Source organism: Capricornis sumatraensis, chromosome 2 (assembly GCF_032405125.1).
Source record: "Capricornis sumatraensis isolate serow.1 chromosome 2, serow.2, whole genome shotgun sequence".
In the NCBI taxonomy this organism is placed as follows: domain Eukaryota; kingdom Metazoa; phylum Chordata; class Mammalia; order Artiodactyla; family Bovidae; genus Capricornis; species Capricornis sumatraensis.
Window position 1 is genome coordinate 193591959 of NC_091070.1, and position 23898 is coordinate 193615856.

The 23898-nt window shown below is 48.0% G+C and overlaps 1 protein-coding gene across 4 annotated transcripts in view; it reads left to right on the top strand.

Annotated features, from left to right (window-relative positions):
• LRP8 (LDL receptor related protein 8) overlaps window positions 1–23686 on the top strand; it is a 76635-nt gene extending 52949 nt beyond the window's left edge. For 2 of the 4 annotated variants that reach the window (XM_068963608.1, XM_068963610.1), the window contains 11 exons: window positions 3044–3218; window positions 5164–5391; window positions 7737–7855; window positions 8107–8246; window positions 9739–9880; window positions 10855–11007; window positions 11894–12118; window positions 14182–14250; window positions 20133–20305; window positions 21270–21446; window positions 23648–23686. In XM_068963608.1, the coding sequence (XP_068819709.1) occupies window positions 3044–3218; window positions 5164–5391; window positions 7737–7855; window positions 8107–8246; window positions 9739–9880; window positions 10855–11007; window positions 11894–12118; window positions 14182–14250; window positions 20133–20305; window positions 21270–21446; window positions 23648–23686 (1640 nt within the window). The remainder of the gene's footprint in view (window positions 1–3043; window positions 3219–5163; window positions 5392–7736; window positions 7856–8106; window positions 8247–9738; window positions 9881–10854; window positions 11008–11893; window positions 12119–14181; window positions 14251–20132; window positions 20306–21269; window positions 21447–23647) is intronic. The other 2 variants (XM_068963609.1, XM_068963612.1) reach the window with 2 other exon arrangements.
• The last annotated feature ends 212 nt before the right edge of the window (window positions 23687–23898 follow it).

Below are 23898 nucleotides of genomic sequence, written 5' to 3' on the forward strand. Positions count from 1 at the left end.
CAATATATAGCACACACACAATGCAACCGTGCACACAACACTCACCCTGCACAGAGCCACCCAGAGATTGCACTCACATGGCAGATCTAAGCTGGGCCATGCTGGCCACACATGGCATAGGCAACCCACACAAAGAGCTGTGTGCAGACCTGACGTTGGTCTTCAGGTCAGCCGATGGAATTCACTTGTTTTATTCATTTGTTTACACTGAACACCTAACATTGTTGTAGGCACTAGAGACTCAACAGTAAGCAAAGCAGATTCAAATCTCTGTCCTTATAGGATTTACACTCTAGTGGGTGAGACAGGAAATCAAAAAATGAAATAAAATTCAGTGCATAGCAGACAGTGATTAGGGTTCAGGAGAAATATAAAGTAGAGCAGTCCAAGGGGGCAGTGGCTTACGGTTTTAAATAGAGTGGTCAAGAAAGCCCTTACTGAGAAGGTGACATTTGCATAAAGACCTGAAGGAGGAGAAGGGGTGAGCCATGCGTGACCTGCAGAAACCAAAGATAGCAGCATGCCTGCTGTGCTGAGATAACGAAGAGGAAGCCAGTGCAGCTGGAGCGAAGCGAGTAGGAGGAGATGAAGCCCACAAGGTGACTTGGGGCGATCATAAAGGCCTTCTTGACTATTGTAAAGGGCTGACTCTCACCATCAGTCAGGGGGAAGGAAGCTTTGGTCGGTTCAGAGTAAAGGGACAGGGTGCCTTCCATTTTAACCAGCTCCCTCTAGCGGCTGTGTGGAGAACAGACTGTCAGGGGCAGGGGAGGAAGCTGGGTAACTGCTGCAGAGGTCTTTGCAGTCAGCCCGGAGAGAGGGGATGGTGGATTAAAACAGGGTGTTGCATGGAGATAATGAAAAGTAGACAATGTGAATATATTTTCAAGGTCAGGATTTATTTTGAAGCAACAGGATTTTCTTATGAATTGAATGTAGGATGTGAAATTGAAAAAAGGAGTCAAAGATGACCATGAGGTTTTTAACCAAATGAAAAAATGGGATTGCTATTTAAGGCATTGGGAAAGATGGTAAAAGCGGGTTTGGGAGAATATTGGATTAATTTGGACATGTTAAATTTAACAAAACTGTTTAGACATCTCAGTGGAAGTATTGTGTAGGCTGTTAGATATATGAACCTGGAATTCAGATGCACAAATACCCACTCTATAGGCTGTAACAATACAGCAGCTACAATAATTGATATATAGCCGGCAAACCCGAAACACACAGCACCCAAACTGTACAATGTACAGCACATACATTAGCGCATCACATGTAGCTTGCAACCAGTTCCTTCCCCCACCTAGGACAGGTGTGACATGTAACAGAGACTATATACTTGCAGTGGAGACAACACACAATGGCCCACGTATATACAACCCCCACATATCAATATCTAAAGTGCAGTTCCACAAAAACTCCGTCGTAAACAAACAGGGCACCTGTCGCAGTCACAACTCTTGGTAAAAATCAGTTCAAGATACCCTTTAACCCAGCTCCTGTCCTCAGGAAGATAAGGTGTCTTTGCTCTCATTTCCAGGCGAGGGAATCCCTTGTGGCTCAGCTGGTAAAGAATCCGCCTGCAATGTGGGAGACCTGGGTTCGATCCCTGGGTTGGGAAGATCCCCTGGAGAAGGGAAAGGCTACCCACTCCAGTATTCTGGCCTGGAGAATTCCATGGGTCGTATAGTCCATGGGGTTGCAAAGAGTCGGACACGACTGAGCGACTTTCACTTTCCAGGCAAGGAAAATCACAGATTGTCAATGGCAGAGTTGGCCTTGAACCCAGCCTTTCTCCTTTCTCCTTGCACATGGAGCTGTATTTTTCCATGTTCTCTGTCCCATGCCCTCCCTGTCACCCCCACCCTGCTCTGAAATGATCTCTATCACTACACACAGGTCACACTCTCAGCCCCAGGCCCCACATGGCTCTGTGCTGGTCCCTCCCAACCCCCAAGGAGCACATTACCCTGGCAGAGATGTGCAGTGACAGGGACCAGGGGCCCTGCAGAAGCGTCAGCTGGAAAACAAGACTGGGAGAAGGCCCAGGCAGCTCCAGAGATAGGTGTTGCCACTCAGACAGTGCATATACCTGAGAGTGGCCCGTTACATCTGAAAACAGGCTGGAGGAGCGGCAGCCTGTGCCAAGTTCTAGACCCTTCTAGGCCTGGGGGACAGTGACCTTCCTCATGGAGTATCCAGGAGTGTTAAACCTTTGATCTTCTTCCTAAAATCTAATCCTAAGTCTGAAAATGAGTTTGTATATACACCAGTTGTGTGTTCCTTTGCATGTGAATAATTTGTATCATATTATACACATCCTGCCCCAACTACTGGCTCAGAATAAAGTGCAAATCCAGATCACAGGATCCTTTGTGATTGGGTCCCTGCTGGCGTCTGCAGATTCATCTCTTGCCGTGTCCCCAAACACACTGTGTAAATTGAAGACTCACAGTGACCTCCTTGAATCTCCTCCATTGAGCCTTACCACCAGCCCTGAGGTCTGTGCTCCATCCTGCAGCCTCAGCCATCTTTGTAAATCATGTAACATTCCTGTTGCCCCTTCTTGAATGTTGCAGTGGGGCCCAAGCAGAGGAAGAGGCAGCTGTTGGGGAGAAGTGCACTGTAGGTAGAAGGACAGCTTGAGCAAAGGCCCTGAGGCAGCAAAGCTCTGCCGTGGGGAGATGATGACAGATAGCCTAGTGGCTGGGACCAAGGTGTTAGGGGGGGTGAGTAATGAGGCTAGACAGGGAGCTGGAGTCACTGCAGAAAGCCTCCCATACAGGCCAGAGGAAATGGAGTCATCTCAGATTTGGGGGAGTTTGTGTCTAATAAAAAAATCCCTCTTGTTATGTGTGGTGCTTTGCATCTTATGCTTTTTGTACCCATTATCTCACTTCTCTAACTTGTGAGGTAGGAGTTGCCACCACTTTTTACAGGAAATGAGGCGCCCCGCAGCAAACCGGTGGCAGAGCCTTGGTCTCTAGACCCCCTACCCGTGGCGCTGACCCTTGCCCTCTCAACCCCCTCTGCATGGCAGCTGGCAGAAGCCCATCCCTGATCTTCACCAACCGGCACGAAGTGCGGAGGATAGACCTGGTAAAGCGGGACTACTCGCGGCTCATCCCCATGCTCAAGAACGTCGTGGCGCTGGACGTTGAAGTTGCCACCAATCGCATCTACTGGTGCGACCTCTCCTACCGCAAGATCTACAGGTGAGCAGAGGCCTGGCTGCTGCAGCCAAGGCGTGGAGAGGGACTGACAAAGGCGGAGGGGACGGGGGGCCTCTGCACCCCCTCTCTCCCTAGGTTCCCCCAGGACAGAGCCGGGGCTGAGGAGGGGATGCAGGAGCGCAGAGCGCAGGGAGCTGCCGGGACTTCCCCACCTGCTGGGCCAGCGGAGTCTGAGGGCTTTGTTGGGAGAGCCCACACGTGGGGGCTTTGACTGACCTCTGGCGGCCTAGTCGGGCGGTGCAAGGCACAGGAAGGTGCCTGGGGCTTTGGCGGGGACTTTCAGAGCCGCTCACATACATGTGTGTTGGATGCTCAGGACTGAAAGATGACTCAGACCTGGTCCTGCATGGAGCATCCCACTCAGAACACGGTGATGTCCCTTGTGATGATCATGAAGGAAAAGTATAGAGGACACCTCCGACCCGGTCTGGGGGCTGCACTATGCCCAGACCAGCCCTTCACGTCACAGTCTCTTGGCTCTGGCTCCCAGGAAGGCTCCTTACACACACAAGTTCTCTCCTGGGAGCTTCCGCGTGCCCAAGTCCCCTTTGGTAGTCATGTCCTTTCTTTGTCCTGAGGTCCACTTGGACTCAGGACTGCTGATGACCAGACCCTGAGTGGACTGCTGAACAGATGGTGGGATGGATGGATGGAAGCAACGCCAGTGGCTACTCACTGACAACCCAGTGCCTATCACACCCTAGCGCACATAGACACACTCACACTCACACACCCAGAACCAGCTCAAGCAGTGTGTGTCCAACAGTTGTGACTGAAAGAGGCAGGATTTGATGACAGACTGGGTATGGGGCTGTAGGAGGAAGAGTTGAAATGAATTCCCACTTTCGTTTTGAGAGTTCATTTTTGAGAGTTTCGGTTTCTCGCTTGGCACTTGGGTACCGTTCTCTGAGATGAGACCTGGAGGGGAGAGATGGTGGCGGGGTAGGCAGGCTGAGTGTGGCTGAGAAGAGGGGAATGGGGTGAATAGTTTGGGATGTGTTGCATCCAAGGCGTCCAAAGGGGGCCAGTTGGCTTTATAGTCTGAGTCTTAGACAGTTGTCAAGATCAGAGAGTTTGAGTCAGGATGGCCGTGGGCACTGTGGAACTAACAGAGCAGAGAGAGGGTCTGGGAGAAGAAAGCCTTGGGGAAAACAGCATTTGGGAGACATAAAGCCGTGCTAGTGTTTCCGCCTGAGTGTCTGCTGTGTTTTGGCCTCTTCTCTCTGTTCTCACTGCCTCAGCCCTTCTGCAGACCCTCTTCGTCTCTCACTTGGACGTGCTCACAGCCTAACTGGTCTCCCTGCCTTCATCCCCTCCCCCTCCAAACCCTCGCGTATTCGGCAGATGCCACAGTGATCTAACTCCCCTGTCTGGCCATGTCCTCTGACCTGTTCAGTTTTACCCTTTTAGCGCATATGCGAGGGCCATCGGGAGGTGGTCCCTCCTACCTACTCCGTCTCACACCCTCACCGACCCCCTCCACCCCCGCCCGCTGGCTCGCTCAGTGTTCAGAACACGTGCTTTGGCATCTGCACATGCTGACTGTAACCCGACCTGTCTGTTCTTTGAGTTCCTGGTGAATTGGTCCTTCAGGGCTCAACCACAAGGCCTCCTCCAGCCCCCCAGGATGATGCAGTTTCCACTTCTCTGCTGGTACAGCCTCTGATACTTTCCGTAATCACAGAGTATTGGTGTAATTATCGGGCTATAAATTTCCATCCCTTCTAAACTGAGCTTCTTCAGGCCAGAGACTGGCTGACTCGAGCTTGTGTACTTACCCTGGTGGCCCAGGGAACACACTGCATGGAAATGAGCCAAGCTCCTCTCTGGTGCACCACCATGGCCCAGAGGGAAGAAAGGGGAAGGGCAGCTGCAGACAGGCCCCGGGGGTGGCACGCCTGCCCACGCCAGCCCTGGTTGCTCCTAGTGCCTACATGGACAAAGCCAGCAACCCCGTGGAGCAGGATGTCCTCATTGACGAGCAGCTGCACTCTCCCGAGGGCCTGGCAGTGGACTGGGTCCACAAGCACATCTACTGGACAGACTCTGGCAACAAGACCATCTCCGTGGCCACAGTTGACGGCAAACGCCGATGTACTCTCTTCAGCCGCAACCTCAGCGAACCCCGGGCCATTGCTGTCGACCCCCTGCGAGGGTGAGTGTTCCCACCCCCAGACTGTGCTGGGCACTCAGTCTGCACGTGTCTGTCACCAGAGCTATCTCAAGGGCTTCAGAAGGCCATGGGCCGCCCAGACATAGACAGTGGGGGAGAAAGTCCCTGCGGGCCCCTCAGCCTATGAACGCCTGACCAGGGGTCCTTGTGCACTGGCTGCTGGGGCACTCCCAGGACTGGGATACTCACTCATCATATCACAGAGCTGAGCAGCTCAGAGTGCTGGGGACCGTAGATATTCCTGGGGCGGGACGTCTTCCCTCAGGTTGCCATACGCTGCAGGTGGTCATCTGGTAGGTGCTCAGGCTCCCAGAGACAGGAGCCCATTCCATCCCACATGGCCTGTTTCAGCTGGGGGCAGCTCTGCTCACTGGAAAGTGATCTTTGTTCCTCACATTCCCAAATCTCTCTGATTGTCCTCTGGAGTTACCTCTGGCATGTCTCCTCCCTGCCCTTCCAGACAGCCAGAGAGATTTGAGGAACAAAATTACAGGGTCTACTCTGCTCCAGGCTGCCCGCCTCCATCCCCACCCATGTTGCCCACAGTCTCCGGGCCCCTCATCACCCAGGCTGACCTGCTCTGGCCATGCCTCTGTACTGGGGGTAGGGATTCTGAACAGAGCAGGACTCCCTCCCTTCCTCAGTAGGGATGTCCTGAGATGGCACGGCTTTTAAGCAGCTGCATCACATTGCTTACCAGAATCACCAGCTTCCTCCTTCTGCTGTTTCCTTAATTGTTAAGCAGCCCTGGGAAGTGACTGACAGCTGCCATTTACTCGGCACACACAGGTGCACGCAGCACAGTCCTAGGCATTCTGCAGACGCTGAGTCATCTCATTTAACCCCCACCTCAACCCCGTTCCCTATCTGCTGTCATACAGACCTGGGGCTGTACCTGCCACATCCCCCAAACCATGTGGTTACACCCAGCCCATCCCTGGTCCATTGTGGATCTGTCAGGGTCCCAGCAGGAAACCCACTGCACACTCAGATGAAGATGATTTGAGGCCGGTTAAACCTTTAGAGCATGAGCCAGTTGGAGTCAGCTTTGTGTGGGAGAGTCAGGGGAATAGACATCCTGACCTCAGTCTGTCCTCTTCCCACTCCAATATTTTGCTGAATCCAACTGGAAGCCAGATTGCTAGGGAGTCAAGCCCATTGATGTGGTTCCCACGTGCGCCAGCCTTTTGCTGTACGGAGCAGAATGACGATGGGATTCAGACAGCAAATGGAAAGGATCCAGAACAATTACTCGGCCCCTTAGCCTGGAGCCAGCTTGGCTGGACACCAGGCTTCAGCAGAGGCATTATGGGGAGGGTTAAGCATGCAGGCTTGAATTTCAACTTAAATTTGAAGCCTGGTTTCGCTGCTTGTTCACATCGTGATATTAGGAAAGTCAGCCCCTCTGAGCCACAATTTATTAATCTGTAAATGGGACTAGTAATGATACCCTTCTGGGGTAATTGTGAGACTAGAATGAAAACACTAGTTTGTTCAACAAATAGTAAATGAAGACCTATATCACACACAAACCACCTGCCAGGCATAAAATGAGGAATAATGCAGATGAGGAACCTTCCCTTAGTGGAGCTTGTAGTCTAGTGGGGAAAACAGACAGTAAACAAATACACCACACACCGAAAGCATACATAAGTCAACAATGGTGTGAGCGCTACGGAAGGGAAGAGCGGGCTGCTTTAAGAGAAGGTAACAGGGAGAACCTACTTACATTGAGGGGAAGGAAGAACCTACTTCCTAACAGAGGAAGATTCTCTACTGAAAAGACATTGTAAATGGCAAAAGAGTGGGAGCAAAGGCTCTGTGGAGGCCTTGGTGCCCTGAAGGACCTAGGAGAAGCCCTGTGGGGCAGCTGTGAGGATTGTAAGGGAGGTGGGCGATGGTGCTGGGAGAAATAGCCAGAGAGGTAGGCAGGGCCCTGGTCATGCAGAGCCTTGTCAGCTGTGGTAAGGATGTGGGATCTGGTTTTAAGGTCAATAGGAGAAGCCATCATAAAGTCTCAAAACTGGGGAGCGGTGGATCTCAAAAGTCCTCATCGCAAGAAAAACAACTGTAGCTGTGTGTGGTGCAAGATGCTAACTGGCTTATGATGGCAGTCACTTTGCAATAAATACAAATACTGAATCGTTGTGTTATGCTCCTGAAACTAGCTCACCTGTCAGTTCCAAGATTTGATGCTCCTCTGAACTTCAGAGGTCAACTTCCAGTCCCCACTAAGCATGATCCAGAGGGCCACTGAGTCCTTGTGAGCCAGACCGCCCCAGTCATGTTCCCTGTCAAGAAGCTCAGTTGGGTTTTCTCTCCTCTAGGTTCATGTATTGGTCTGACTGGGGGTTCCAGGCCAAGATTGAGAAGTCCGGGCTCAACGGCGTGGGCCGGCAGACACTGGTGTCGGATGGTATTGAGTGGCCCAATGGAATCACCCTGGGTGAGCCCTGCCTTCCTGGATGGGGGCGGGGGAGTGGGCTGTTCTAGCACCTAGTGCTGACCACTGCCTGGAGCTCCATGGGTCTTGTCTCCACATCCCCTCTTAGAGCCAGTGCCTGATGGTTTCCCTGGGCTGGCCTCATCCTGAGGCCTGGCCTGGAGATGTGGGCAGGGAAGAGGCACAAAGGAGCCGAGATCCAGGTTGCAGTCGCAGGCTCAGCAACTGATCCCCTCGTCCTTTTCCTCCCCAAGATTTGCTGAACCAGCGCTTGTACTGGGTGGACTCCAAGCTGCACCAGCTGTCCAGCATTGACTTCAATGGAGGCAACAGGAAGATGCTGATTTCCTCCCCTGACTTCTTGAGCCACCCTTTTGGGATAGCTGTGTTTGAGGTGAGCCCCGAGAGGGGAGGCAAGGCTCCTTCAGGAAGCTAGAGCCTAGGAAAGGCTGTTCACACAGGACGACTCCCTGAGACTTGTCCAGGTGGAAACAAAGGGACAGGGAAGCCAATTGGCTCGTTTGTATGCAATATGTGAGCTGCCTGCAAACAGAGGCTTTGCAGTCCGTTGTCCACCTGGCAGCCTTTCCTGTGCTTCCTCCCCAAGGCCCCTCCCCCAGAGCACTTCTCATAGGTAAGTTGCTAGACCTTGTACCCTCAGCACCGAGCACTGTACCCACATATACAGAAGGTGCCCAATAAAGGGAGGAGAAGGAATGTACATTTCCTTAGTATCATTTACTATTGGAAATGGCCTGATAGATGCTATTCAATTCAACACACTCTCACTCACTTTTGCTGGATCCTGGGGTCATAGAGGTGAACCAGGCATCATCCTAACCCTCAAGAAAAAAAGACCCCGCCCCCCGCCCCCCGCAAAAAAAAACAACAACACAAAACCCCACAGCAACAAAAAAGAAGCTCATGGAAGAGTGAAGAGCCAAGACCTTCCTGTGTTCTGACCCTGACAACCTTCCTCCTCGGGGAATAAGGAAGCCAGAACCAATCAAGTCCTTGTACACACATACCTCTTCCCCATAACTCGCTCTGCCATCAGGGGGAGGGGAAGCAAGGGAACATTGGCCCGTGGTGGGTGTGGGCAGTGTTTGCTCGGAGCAACATCACCCAGCACAGCTCTGAAACTGGGCAAAGCTCCACCTCCCACGTCCAGCCTCTGCTTCAAAAGACAGGTGTGTTCAGACACATGTGTTTGTACTTGTGCATATATGTGGCACGTATGTGTATGTGCATGTGTAAACATGAATGCATCTGCTAAAATATGTGCATCCCTGTATGTGCTAGTGCTTGTGAATGTAAACGTGTATACCAATATTTAGACAAGTGCTCATTTAGGTACAAGGGTGCCTTTGGGCATGGAGATGAGCATGTGGGTTTGTGTCTAGGTCTGCACAGGGTGCACGGTTGTACCTGTAAATGTGAATTTGCCTACGTATGCGCATCTAGGCTTGTGTGGACTAACCATTCCACACGCGTGTACACCCAGAGGCTGCAGGAGGAGGCCCTGTAGGGATAATACTCACTAAACCACACATCCTCTCCAATCTTGGTCCCGGGCCCTAGCGATGGTAATAGCTAAAGAGACCCAACCCAACCCTGGTTCTGCTGAACTCCAAGAAGCAGGCCAAGCTCAGCGTTAATGAGCAGCCTTTAGGCCAAAGCACAGAATCACTGAGTAACCCTCTGAGACAGAAGGAAACCACAGCGTATGCCACAGGTTAGAGCTGAGAGTCCCACCATGAATCCGCGGACAGGAGAGCTCAGGGGAAATGCCAGAGCAGTTCTTGTGGCTGTGGTTTGAGCCTGAGCCCTCAGACAGAGGTCATGGGTTTAGGCTCTAGGCCATTCTCTGTATCTGTACCCCACAGGACAAGGTGTTCTGGACAGACCTGGAGAATGAGGCCATTTTCAGTGCAAATCGGCTCAATGGCCTGGAAATCTCCATCCTAGCTGAGAACCTCAACAACCCACATGATATCGTCATCTTCCATGAGCTGAAGCAGCCAAGAGGTGAGCCTTCCCCAGTGCTAGGTCCCCTGCCCACATCCTCTCCATCCAATAGGCAGGCTGTGTTCACATTCATATCACATCTCAGCAGCCCCAGAGGCAGTGGTGACAATCCCTCTCGTTGGTGAACTGCTTAGCTGTCACATATTTTATTTCATTTGCCTCAAACTCTTGGTGAACTAAGGCTGGGTATAAATAAATGAACATACAAATGTCCCATTTTTGTCAGTCTTACAAAGTATGGCAATTACTGTTCTCATTTAACAGCTGAAGAAACTGTAGTGGAGAGGTGAAATAATGTCAGCAGATCGTAGAGCTAACGCCTAAACTTAGATCTGTCTGGTTCCAGAGCAGCTTTGGCCGTGAAGGAGCCCATTGCTTCTCATTTGTCGTTTGTTCATGCTTGGCAGTAGTGTAAAGCAGTGTATCCTAGGGCCGTCAGTAAGTCAGCTGGCTGGTTGGGAACAAAAGCCAGGAATCCTACCATTAGGTTGTTCCCGCCTCTGTCACTAGGGTATCCTCAGTCTAACTGCAACAGAGAGAGTGAAGGTGGGGAAAGGGGGGTACGGAAATAAGGTTGGTGCCTGATTCTAGATCTAGAAATTTAAAGAGGAAAGAGATGTGGCATAGGGAGAAAAAAACATGGTCTCTGGAGTCCAACAGACCCGAGTTTAAATTGTCTTCAAACTTACAAGAGGTAGAGCTTTGACAAGTTTGTTCCCTTTAAGCAGTCTTTTTTTTTTTTTTTTTTTGATGAGTCTGGGCATAACACCCAGCCCTCAGAGTTGTCGTCAGCATTAAACAAATGTGGGGATAAAACAGCAAGTCCAGTGGCGGAAGGTGCTCGAAAGAAGTAGCAGAGAAAGTGTTTTGATTGAGCTGAGTGGGCAGGGCCTCGTCCCTGGGAGGAGGGAGAACCTGGCATTTCCTGTCTGTGCCCTGACACTCTCTCTCGCCATCTCTCTCTGTGCCCGTAGCTGCAGATGCCTGTGAGCTGAGTGCCCAGCCCAATGGGGGCTGTGAGTACCTGTGCCTTCCTGCTCCTCAGATCTCCAGCCACTCCCCCAAATACACGTGTGCCTGTCCTGACACAATGTGGCTGGGCCCTGACATGAGGAGGTGCTACCGAGGTGAGCAGAGCTACCTGGAGGGCTGGTCCCTGGGAATGTCAGACCCATCTGCTGAAATCTGCCTTGATTTCTGGGAAACTGTGTTCCTGGATTCCTCCATCTTCTCTGGCTGCTTTTTGCCTTTGTAGGCTCTTCTTTACCTACCCTGAATGCCGGTGTCCTGTAGGGTCCCTCCAAGGCTGTCTCTTCTCACTTCCAAGAAAGATGCACATATACACACAGCATTTTAAATTCAGCTTCAGGGGGATCCAGAGCCCCTTGAAGACCTCAAATTAAGAAGCCTTTATCCCCATGGCTTCAGTTACTATTTGTATGCAGGTGACTTCAATCCTGCCTGTTTTTCACCCAGAACTTCACACACTACCAAAAGTCCTTTTGTGATATGAGTGGGACTAACAGTGAATACTTCAACCATGTAACTCACATTCATTCCCCAGTCTCAGTGAAGATACACGGCCTTTTGTTTGAGCATAGGTCTGCTCTATCATTTATGATTTCCAGGTTCAACTGTTTGTAGTAGAGTGAGAATTTGAACCTAGTAATATAACAGTATACATGTATTGAAAAAGAAATCCTTCTCAATGTACATGATTTCCACTCCTCCCGTTCTTTTATAATGATCTTTCCCACACCTAATCTGACAGCACTGTTTTAATAACTCATCTTTGTAAAATCAAGGTACAGTATAAACAGATAAGATGCTTGTCATTCAGCTAAAGAAAAGATCATAGCCCATTCAGGAGGACTAGCCCATTCAGAGAGGGCATTTGAGTTGAGCCATGAGGATGAGTTTATACTTCACCGAGTATACTTACAGAGCAATAATTTAGGCACTAAAACAGCAAAGTGCTCTGTCCAAGTGATCTTCATGGTATTTCCCCTTCAGCACCTCAGTCTACCTCAACTACGACATTAGCCTCTACCACAGCGAGGACACTGGCCGACACCACCAGAGCCCCTGGGACCACCATCCACAGCCCCGCCTACCAGAACCACAGCACAGAGACACCGAGCCTGGCCACCGTGGTCCCAAGCTCAGTTAGTGTCCCCAGGGCTCCCAGCATCAGCCCGTCTACCCCAAGCCCTGCAACCAGCAACCACTCCCAACACTGTAAGGAAAAGAGTTCTGTCTTCTTGCATGACGTGGGGCGGGGGCGGGGTGGGGGGGGGTCCTAGGGAAGCCAGGGTGGGAGGATCTGTGGGAAGAAGAGATCATACCAGACTTTAGTGTTGGGTTATCAGCAGGGAGGGAGCAGGGGGACGTAGAGCACCAGCCTGCAATTTGGAGTCACAGGTGCTCCTGCCTCATAGAGGGTCTTGAGGGAAGCTACTTCTTATCTCTGAGCCTGTTTTGTCACCTACAAACTGGGAAAATAATAACCCTTCCCTACCTGCTTTGCAAGGTTACGATGAGAGACAGAGGAGGCCATGTGAACAGAAGTGCTTGTGCACACAGCCTCTGCTGACTCCGGTGGTGTGTCTACGTTACACGCTATTGACGAGTATGAGGGCGCGACCCTCAGATTCAGAAACTTAAACTTCAAAAGCCCTGGTCTCAGTTCTTTGAGAACTGAGGTTCTGAAAGGTTCCCCAGGTAGGTAGGTTCCCCAGATAGTCATATCCATAACTATGGTCTGCTCATGCCTCTCTGCAAACCCTGGGATAAGTTCACCACTTATTAAATCATTAGGAGCCGTAATTGTCACTGCTAGAAATGTTCTGTCTCATTAACCAGTGAATACCTTTTAAATTGAGTTACCTGCTAGGGGAAGTTCATTTAAGAGGATAAACTATCTTTTAAATTTTTTCCCACATGTGCATGGCCCAGAAACTATGCAGCTTGGCAGCACCTTTCTAATTGGGCCCATCTTGGTCCAGAGTGGGATTTTCAGAGTTGAGCGCCTGCTTACCCTGGAGTTCAGAGAGGCAGATGGAAGTGGTGTAAAGTCCAGTTCCTCTTATGTGGGCAGAGCTCTGACCAAGGGGTCTCCCCACTGGCTTCATCACACTCTAGGCTTTAATATCACTGTCCTGTGTTTTCTCTTGACCCGGGGGAGAGAGCGGCATTTCTGCAGAAAACTTTGTAAACAGTGCAGCTCTTCCTCCCCTTAATAATTGGGCTCCCTTAGAGTAACTTGGAGAACTAGACATGCTGAGAGGATGGCATCTGGCCATTGCCAGGGGACAGTCATCTCCTGTCTAGGAGTAAATGGAGGTGATGGCTCGTCTCACACCTCAAAGGGCTATCACGAGCATCCAAGGGAAAACTGCTTTTTAAGCTAAAAAATTCTATACAGACATTATAATGAAGATGAGTGTAAGATGGAAAAGATGGCACAACTTATTTTTAAAACTACATAGTACCATTTCCAAGCACTTTTCAGTTTAGAATCTGCTTTTATCTGCCCTATTTAGGCCTCACAAGAACTCCTACCCCACTCTCTGGCCTCTTTGAACTTGGTAAGGCTGTGTCAGGCACTGTGCTAAGTAAGCATTTTACATGAATTATCTTATTTAATCTTCACAATATCTCTAGGAAGTAGGTATATAATTATCCTCCTTTAAAAGGTAAAGAAATATGATATTTATGACATACAACAACTTGCCCAAGGTCACAGAGGAGTGAATAGAGCCAGGATTTGAACCCTAGAAGTCTGATCGAGAAGCCTGTACTCTGGATTCCACTAAGCTATATTGTGTCTCATTTTAACTACTTTTTGAAAGTAAACTGATAATGCAAACAGTACTGCAGAGAGTATTTCTATTTCGGGTGGAAATAAGGAGAGATAAAGCAAAAGATATTGGCTGAAAGAGGCAGTTTCCCCAAGCATCAGCAACATAAAGACTTAAGGGTTCAGCCCCGAGCTTCCTGCCACCCAAACACTGTGGAAAGGGGTAAGGGATTCAGGTCACAAGTCCTGGCTTTGAGCCCCAGCTTTGCCACTTTGAGAGTCCCCCAAACTCCAGCAAGACTCAATGTCCTCATCTGTGAAATGGAGATGACCTCTGTCCTGATTAGATCTGGAAAGAATAAATTATTAAGCATTGAGCAGGACCATCATTTTGGAACGGGATCAAGAAGCAGTTGGGTAGTTTTTACTGCATGAGGCCAGCAAGGAAAGACTTGGGCTCACAGTGATAGAGCATCATCCTGCAAATGTCTGTGTTTTGCAGATGGGAATGAAGGTGGAAAGATGGGCTCCACAGTCACAGCTGCTGTCATTGGGATCATCGTGCCCATGGGTGAGTGTGACCCCAAACCCCTGGGGAGAAAAGAGAAACCCTGCCCAGAGTTCGGGGGAAAATCGTTAGAAGAACAGAGCACTCAGCACACTGACCTCTCGCTGACTTTTCTGCCCTGGAAGCCTTTCTGCTCACCTACCAGTCCTGGTGCAGTCTGGTTCCTTAGCTTGGCACCCAAGGCCCTTTAGGACCTAGCCCCAAACAACTATCCAGATATTTCCTCCATTACCCCTCACTGACACTCTACATGCCAGCCATGTGAAGCCAAATGGTAGGCTCCATGAGGACAGGCCTGGTGTCGCTCTTGCTCCCACTCTCCCCAGCTCCTAGCGGTAGCTGGCACATGGGAGGAAATAACAAATTTGTTGAATTAAAGAGTAGGACAAAAGTAATAGATTGAAAACTATTAGTAGAGCTACTTGCCATTTCTTTAGTAGATCATGCTATCTTGCTTTCTTTCTGTTTGGTTTTCAACAAACATTATCGAACAGCTGTGTTCATGGGATTTTTCCAGGCAAGAATACTGGCATAGTTTGCCATTTCCTTCCCTAGGGGATCTTCTCAACCCAGCGATTGAACCCATGTCTCCTGTATTGGCAGGTGGATTCTTTACCACTGAGCCCCATGGAAAGGCCTATCAAGCAGCTAGGGCGTCCCTGGTAGCTCAGCTGGTAAAGAATCCAGCTGCAATACAGGAGACCCCAGTTTGATTCCTGGGTTGGGAAGATCCCCTGGAGAAGGGAACAGCTGTCCACTCCAGTATTCTGGCCTGGAGAATTCCAAGGACTGTATAGTCCATGGGGTCACAAAGAGTCGGACATGACTGAGCGACTTTCCCTTTCACATCAAGCAGCTATGATGTACCAGATTCTGTGATAAGGGGAGGGAAGGTGGTTAAAAATAAGTACGACATGGTTCTTGTCCTCCTAAAGTTTATAGACTTGTTGGAGAGACACATAACACAGATAATTTGATTCTGAAATGGTAAGTCCTACAATGAAGCCATAGGCAGTTCAGTAGATTGGTTGAGGGGGCGCTTATCCTGAAACTGGGAGAGAAGGAACGTGGGTAAGGGAGAGTTCTTAGTGGAAATGATATTTGAGCCAAATCAGCCAAATGAAGGGCCAAGCACAACCCAAGCAATTGAAGACAGTGCAAGCAAAGCCATGGGACATGGCATGGGAGGGCGGGAGGCGGGTGGATGTGGAGCATGGCCAGGAGGCAGCATTTGTGTAAACCTCACAGAGAGCCCTGCGGGATGATTCATTCTCTCTTACCCTGATGTTCATTTAGTATGCTGCACATCCTGTCTCTCATGCCAATCTTTTCTCTTGGTCGGATCCTTGCGTTGTGATTGTCCGTTTGTAGGTTTATCTCCCCTACTTGCCTATGAGTATCTCAAGGATAAGGACTTTGCCCTTTAATCCTGGCAATCCCCAATATCGTGGTGAGTTAGCGAGTGAATGTTTTAAAAACTTCAACAACACCCAAGGGACTGTGCGAGGTACCAAGGATTCAGAGATGGAAAAGATTAACGACTTTTAAGAGCCTTTAGTCTTTAATCAGACTTCATCATTAAAAAGGTGAGACAGGAGAGGAGTTACTGCATGTTATAAGGTGCCGTGATAGAGGCATGACGCTCTGTGGAGGAGAGGAAGTAGGGAGTAGGCACTTCTAGAGAAGGTGGCATGTGAATTGGCCTTGAAAGGTTTATCAGTAAAGGTGATGGTGAGACCCAGGGTCATGTTGAGTGGAGTGAGTGGAAAATACTCAGCATTATGTAGTGAAAAAGAAATCAACCCCTTTCCTGCCATCCTCTGGTCTATAGAAGAACATGCATGTGCTGTTTCCCAGAGGTAACCTTCCCTAATACAATCATTATTTTCAATTTCTGCTAATTTGAGGGGTGAAAGAGGAATATTCTTTCCCTGATACTTCCCTGTGAGGTAGAGCATATTTTCATAAACGTATTGGCCATTTACATTTCATCCTTTCAGTTCAGTTACGTTCAGTCACTCAGTCGTGTCCGACTCTTTGCAACCCCATGAATTGCAGCATGCCAGGCCTCCCTGTCCATCACCAACTCTCGGAGTTCACCCAAACTCATGTCCATCAAGTCTGTGATGCCATCCAGCCATCTCATCCTCGGTCATCCCCTTCTCCTCCTGCCCTCAATCCCTCCCAGCATCAGAGTCTTTTCCAATGAGTCAACTCTTCGCATGAGGTGGCCAAAGTACTGGAGTTTCAGCTTTAGTATCATTCCTTCCAAAGAAATCCCAGGGCTGATCTCCTTAAGAATGGACTGGTTGGATCTCCTTGCAGTCCAAGGGACCCTCAAGAGTCTTCTCCAATACCACAGTTCAAAAGCATCAATTCTTTGGCGCTCAGCCTTCTTCACAGTCCAACTCTCACATCCATACATGACTACTGGAAAAACCATAGCCTTGACTAGACAGACCTTTGTTGGCAAAGTAATGTCTCTGCTTTTGAATATGCTATCTAGATTGGTCATAATTTTCCTTCGAAGGAATAAGCATCTTTTAATTTCATGGCTGCAATCACCATCTGCAGTGATTTGGGAGCCCCCAAAAATAAAGTCTGATACTGTTTCCACTGTTTCCCCATTTATTTCCCATGAAGTGATGGGACCAGATGCCATGATCTTAGTTTTCTGAATATTGAGCTTTAAGCCAACTTTTTCACTCTCCACTTTCACTTCATCAAGAGGCTTTTTAGTTCCTCTTCACTTTCTGCCATAAGGGTGGTGTCATCTGCATATCTGAGGATATTGATATTTCTCCCGGCAATCTTGATTCCAGCTTGTGCTTCTTCCAGCCCAGCATTTCTCGTGATGTACCCTGCATAGAAGTTAAATAAGCAGGGTGATAATATACAGCCTTGACGCACTCCTATTCCTATTTGGAACCAGTCTGTTGTTTCATGTCCAGTTCTGCATATAGATTTCTCAAGAGGCAGGTCAGGTGGTCTGGTATTCCCATCTCTTTCAGAATTTTCCACAGTTTATTGTGATCCACACAAAGGCTTTGGCATAGTCAATAAAGCAGAAATAGATGTTTTTCTGGAACTCTCTTGCTTTTTCCATGATCCAGCGGATGTTGGCAATTTGATGTCTGGTTCCTCTGCCTTTTCTAAAACCAGCTTGAATATCTGGAAATTCATGGTTCACATGTTGCTGAAGCCTGGCTTGGAGAATTTTGAGCATCACTTTACTAGCGTGTGAGATGAGTGCGATTGTGTGGTAGTTTGAGCATTCTTTGGCATTGCCTTTCTTTGGGATTGGAATGAAAACCGACCTTTTCCAGTCCTGTGGCCACTGCTGAGTTTTCCAAATTTGCTGGCATATTGAGTGCGGCACTTTCACAGCATCATCTTTCAGGGTTTGAAATAGCTCAACTGGAATTCCATCACCTCCACTAGCTTTGTTCGTAGTGATGCTTCCTAAGGCCCACTTGACTTCACATTCCCGGATGTCTGGCTCTAGGTGAGTGATCACACCATCGTGATTATCTTGGTTGTGAAGATCTTTTTTGTACAGTTCTTCTGTGTATCCTTGCCACCTCTTCTTAATATCTTCTGTTTCTGTTAGGTCCATACCATTTCTGTCCTTTATCGAGCCCATCTTTGCATAAAATGTTCCCTTGGTATCTCTAATTTTCTTGAAGAGATCTCTAGTCTTTCCTATTCTGTTGTTTTCCTCTATTTCTTTGCATTGGTCGCTGAGGAAGGCTTTCTTATCTCTCCTTGCTATTCTTTGGAACTCTGCATTCAGATGCTTATATCTTTCCTTTTTTCCTTTGCTTTTTGCCTCTCTTCTTTTCACAGCTATGAATTGGCTATTCATGGTCTTATTTTTCTATTGATTCTGTCTTGTTCTTACTTATAGAAATATTGATATATAATAAATGTTAAACCTTTGTAATATATGTTATAAATCATTTCTCCTATACCATGACTTGATTTTTAAAATTTGTCGATGGTCTCTTTTGCCATGCATAAATTAAAATTTTTAAGAATCATATCATACCACTAGTCTCATGGGTTTTGTGTACAGCTTAGGTAGGTCTGCCTCATTCTAAATTATTAAAATATCCCCTATATATTTTTCTACTATCAATATTTTAAGCATTTTTAGTGTTTGATTATTAATTTATTCAGAATTTAGAGTGCAGCATGAGGTACAGATTTGACTGTTTTTTTCTCATGCCTGTCTGGTTTTCTCAAGACCATTATTGAATAGTCCATCCTTCCCTTATGACTTGCATTGTCATCTTTATTATGAACTGTATGCGTATACATACCTTCATCTGCTTCTAGGCTATTCATTCTCCTCCACCAATTTCTATATACCGTTCCTAGCTACTAGAAGCACATTTGTGATATGTTTTAATATCTAATAGGGCATTATTATTCTCACAACATTTTCTTAGCTATTTTTATTCCATTTCTCTTCTAGGTAAACTTTAGAATCATCTTGTTAATTCTATAAAAAATATGATGAAATCTTACACTTTGGGTATGTAGATTGACGTGGGGAGAATTTACATTTTTACAGCATTGAACCTTCCCATCGAGGAGCATGACACATCTCCCTATTTATTTGAACCTTCTTTTATGGGCTTCAGTAGAATTGTATAGATCACATAGGGCTTACACCTTCCTATTGGGTTATCCCAAGTACTTTATAGTTTTTTGTTGGGCTGTTATGAATGTGTTCTTATTATATCCATTTTCTAATTGATTATTGCTGATTAATAAGAAAGCTATTGATTTTTTATGTTGTTTTTTTTTGGCCACAGTGTGTGGCATTTAGAACTTCCCCAGCTTGGGATTGAACCCATGGCCCCTGCAGTGGAAGCAAAGAATCCTAACCACTGAACCAGCAGGGAAGCCCCAGTTTTTTATGTTGATTCTCGAGGAACTAAAATTATTTCTATTAGTTTTTCATCTGCTTTTCTAAGATTTTCCAGACCCTCAGTATCTGTTTATGATAGTTTGCTTTCTCTGTTTCCCGTGTGTGCCTTTCAATTCTTTGTCTGGTCTTACCGGGATAACAAAGACTAGCAGCGATAGCAGGCATCCTTGCCCTGTTCCTTTATGGGTATCATTATTATTGATTATAATAACCTTACCAAAGTGGAAATCCCTCTCTAGCACCCTGGATGGCTGTCATCCAGCCTCACTTGAGTGCTCACTCAGGGTGAGCGCTTACTATATCTTATGAATCTGCTTGCCTCGTTTTTGCCCAGCTCTATTTGAGAATTTCCTCCTTCACTCGTTAGTATACCATTTATTTTACCTCAGAGCCTGTGTTTCCCTGCTGTGTCCCCTTCTAGAGATGCTCCTCTTCTTGCAGAGACCCAGCTTTGGGAAAAAGCACCCCACCCCTCCCTACCCTCCCCCCTCCAATTTTGGGAGAGAATGGTTTTCTTAGAGAAATCTAGGGAAGCAGCAAGAACGGGGTGAAGAAACTCACTCAGTTACTCAGCATGTGACTGAGCGCCTACTCAATGCTGGGCACTGGGCATAGAGAGAGAAAGAAGACACAGTCGCTGCCCTCAAGGAGCTCAGTCTAGCTGAGGATGCACGGAAAGTACCACACTGTGGTCTAGAAACACACGTGAGGGAAAAACGGACTGCACCATGGGAGGCTGAGAGCATTTGAGCTGGGTCTTGAAGGGTGAGCAGTTACTGAAGGAAAAGCTAAGAGAAGGGCTTCCCGACAGCAGAAAAAGAATATGCAGAAACAGAGCCTGAGGAACAAGGGGCAGTCAGGTAGGAGTGGTGACATGAAACGCACTGACGTCCGGGCAGCGGGCTGGAGCCTGCCAGATATACCCAGTGTGATGTGTCTCCTCCTCCAGTGGTCATAGCCCTGCTGTGCATGAGTGGCTACCTGATCTGGAGAAACTGGAAGCGGAAGAATACCAAAAGCATGAACTTCGACAATCCAGTGTACAGGAAGACAACCGAGGAAGAGGAGGAGGAGGAGCTGCACATAGGGAGGACGGCTCCGATTGGCCACGTCTACCCAGCAGTAAGTATTCCTCGCAGGAAGGATGCCTTCCTTCCTTCCTTTCCTCCCTTCCCCACTCCCTCCCTCCCTCCCTCCTTTAGACATTTATCAAGAACCAACCACCTGCCAGGCATTGTTCTAGGCCCTGGGGACACAGAAATGCTGGGGCAGGTGGCTGGGGTAGAAGGGTATCAGAACCACCTTATATCTAGAAGCTCTTCCTGGAGTAAAGAGGCCTGTCTTTGTGCTGAGCAAGTTTTCAGAACCTGTGGCCTCGAAAGGTAACTGTGGTTGTTCAGTTCAAACACATTCATTTCAGTAAGCACGGTACACCAGTTATGTGCCAAGTACCACATTAGATGCCAAGTGTCCAAAAGTTAAGAAGGGATGTACTTGCTTCCGGGGAGCTGGTGGGGGAGTTAGAGAGTCACTTGTTCCTGAACAGCTGTGTGCTAAGTGCCATGGTGGCAGCCCAGGGGCCTCCTCTTCTAAGCAGCTTTCCCTGGTTTCTTTTTCTCCTGCTGCCTCTCTCCATCACAACACATGTCACACTGCAGTCTACTTGCCTTTACGCTCGTTGGTCTCCCCACTAGACTGTGAGCTCCTTGAGGGCAGGATTGTCTGATTGATATTTCCCTGGTACCTAGCGCAGCAGAGCTGGCTCCCAGTAAATATTTGTTGAGCTAATGCTATGGAAATATCCACAAAGGAGCTGTTAATGCTGTTTGAGAAATCAGGCAGGAATGTCTCACAGAGGAGATGACAGATGAACTGTGTCCTTGAAAGATTAATAGTAGTTTTCCATGTAGAGAAGGGGGAAAATGACATTTCAGAAAGAAGCACCTGCAGAGGCCGAGAGGCACAACAGGGCATGGCTTGTTGGGGGAGCGAGGACCACACAGTGGCCGAAGCAGATGTCGTGGTTGTATAGCCGAGTCGGGGCTGAGTGTGACCTCATAGGTCATCCAGTCCATCCCCCTGTCAGGCAATCAGCAGCTTTGATCACCCACTGTGGGCAGAGCCCTGTCTTGGGGAGACCAGAGAACTGGAAGACCCAGCCCCTGCCCTCAAGGAGCTTTTTGTCTTGCCGGGGGAACCAAGGTCACAGCCGCACCAACTCCCGAAGAACCCTCTTTCCGAGCTGCCTGTCGTCAAGTGCAAGGTAGGGCAGTGCCACTCCGAGTCTGAGGGGCTGATGAGCGAGGGCATGAACCAGACAGGTGCAGCCAATCCTTGCAGGCTTTCTGGTTCTGGAAGGCTGCAAACTGTGAGCTGGGTGCTGGGGCAAACAGGAAAGATGGGCAAGTTGCAGACTAAGGAAATGGCATGTGGAAGAAATGGCTGAGTATGGGGCAGGACGGACAGAATGGCTGCTAAAGCTGTGAAGGGGAGACGTGGGAGATAAGTTTGACAAGTGAGGAGGGTTAGCAGAAGGCCTTGAGGGTCCTTAACCTCGGCCAGTCCAAGCAAACAGTTGCTTAACCAGTTTTTAAAGATCAGAAAGGGCACAGTGGAAGGAATGTTGAGCTTGGAGTAAGGAGATGACTCCCGGTTTCACTGTTCCACAGCCCTGTGACCTCCATCCTTTCTGTGTGCTCACTTTTATTTGTAAAATGGGAATGATAACCCCCATTCCCTTTATGGCCTAAGTTCAAGTGAGATAGCTCATGTGAGAATGATTTGTGAGTTATAAAGCTTCCTGTGCATGTGACGTGTCACTGTTTCCAGAGAAGGAAACAGTCACTCAGGAGGAGCTATTCCTGATGAAACTAAGGCCTGAAGAATAAGCTCCTGCCAGCTGCAGAGAAATAGAGTAGGACAGTGAGGAAATTGACATTTAGTAAGAATCTACTGTTTCAGACACTACCCAGTGTTTTATATAAATTTTCTTGTTTAGTCTTTACAGTAACTTACATACTTGACATTATTAGCCCCATTTTTCAGATGAGGAAACTGAGACTCAGAGAAATTGAATAACTTACCTAGGATCACAACTAGGAAGTGGCAGAACCAGAATTCAAACTCTTGTCTGTATGTACACAAAAGTCTATGCTCTTTTCGCTATATCTCAGAGTATCTAGCCTGGAAGCTGTGGAAATCAGTGTTCTCAAGAACCTGTTCTCTCCCCTGGCCCCTTCTTGGGTAGCTCCACTATCGCTGCTGGGACCTGCCTTTGGCCTGGAGATCTGTCTTGAGGTGGAGGGTAACAGACTAGAAGTTTAGTGGAGCAAGGCCATGACATTCATGCAAAATCACAAATAACCCAAAGATGATTTGAAAGGCAGTGGATTTGTATAATGTCCAGAAATGGAAAATGCTAGTCTGGTTCTATCTTATGCTGATTAGGTTGATGTGGAATACTCTGGATCCCATATGTGTTAGATGCTATATTAAACACTCTACATACATGATCTCATTTGATAGGTCCTACTACTATTCCCATTTAAAAGGTGATGAAACCGAGGCTCAGAGAGATAAAGTGGCTAGCCCAAATTCATAAAGCTATGAGAAAGATCTTAAAACAATGGGGCCTATCCAAAGGAGGGTACTGAGGAAATGGAAGAGTGGGGCACAGGATAACATCAGGACCACGTGGGGGGAGCTAGATGTGTCGGGAGAAGAAGACGCTCAGAAGAAAGGGAAGGGAATTCTAACTGAAAAGTTCAAGGGTTGTCTGTGTAGAACTCTCTGAGTCTGAGAGAGAGAATCAGGGAACATCAGAAGAAATAAAGAAACAGATCTCATGTCAATATAGGAAAGAATGTAAATCTACTGTCTACAGTGGAATAGACTGGCTCAGGGGTTCGTGGTCTCACCATCTAGGGTCACCCATTTGAGGCAGAGGGAAGTCGAGTATCTAGTGACTAGGAAGTAGGGGTAAGGGAAAGAGGGGTTAACATAATTGACCTCCCTTGCCTTCCAATTCTATACAGTTAGTTGGAGGGGTGCAGCTGATTACCTTCCTGTCTAGAGGCCTGGGATTAAACATTTGCAAAGCTAACCCACTGAAGTTCAGCAAACCTAAAATCCTATCAGGGAGGATGGAGAGAGTTTAGATCTCTGTAGCCCCCTTCTTTACGGAGACAACACAGAATGATGAAATAAACTACAGCTCTGGAGTCATACAGATCTGGGTTCAAACTGAGTTCACCCACTTGCTGTGTGACCCAGGACAAATGCTGTTTAAGCTCATTGCGTCTCAGTTTTCTCATCTGTAAAATAAATATGACAAACCTGTCTTCTGAGGTAGTTAGAAGAGTATGTGAGCTACTGCCTATAAAGTAATAGAATTTCTGTTATGTTGTGATCCAATAAATAGCTCCAGTGGATCTGATGATGACTTCTTTGCTCTGTCTCCCCCAGCGAGTGGCATTAAGCCTTGAAGATGATGGACTGCCCTGAGGATGGGACCACTCCCTTCGTGCCTCATGGAATTCAGTCCCATGCACTACACTCTGGATGGTGTATGCCTGGATGGAAGGGTTTCTGTACTTAAGTCTGTGTGTATGTGTGTGTGTATGAGTGTGTGTGTAATTTTTTTTAATTTATGTTGCAGAAAGGTAACCACAAAGTTATGATGAACTGCAGACATCCAAAGGATGTGAGAATTTTTA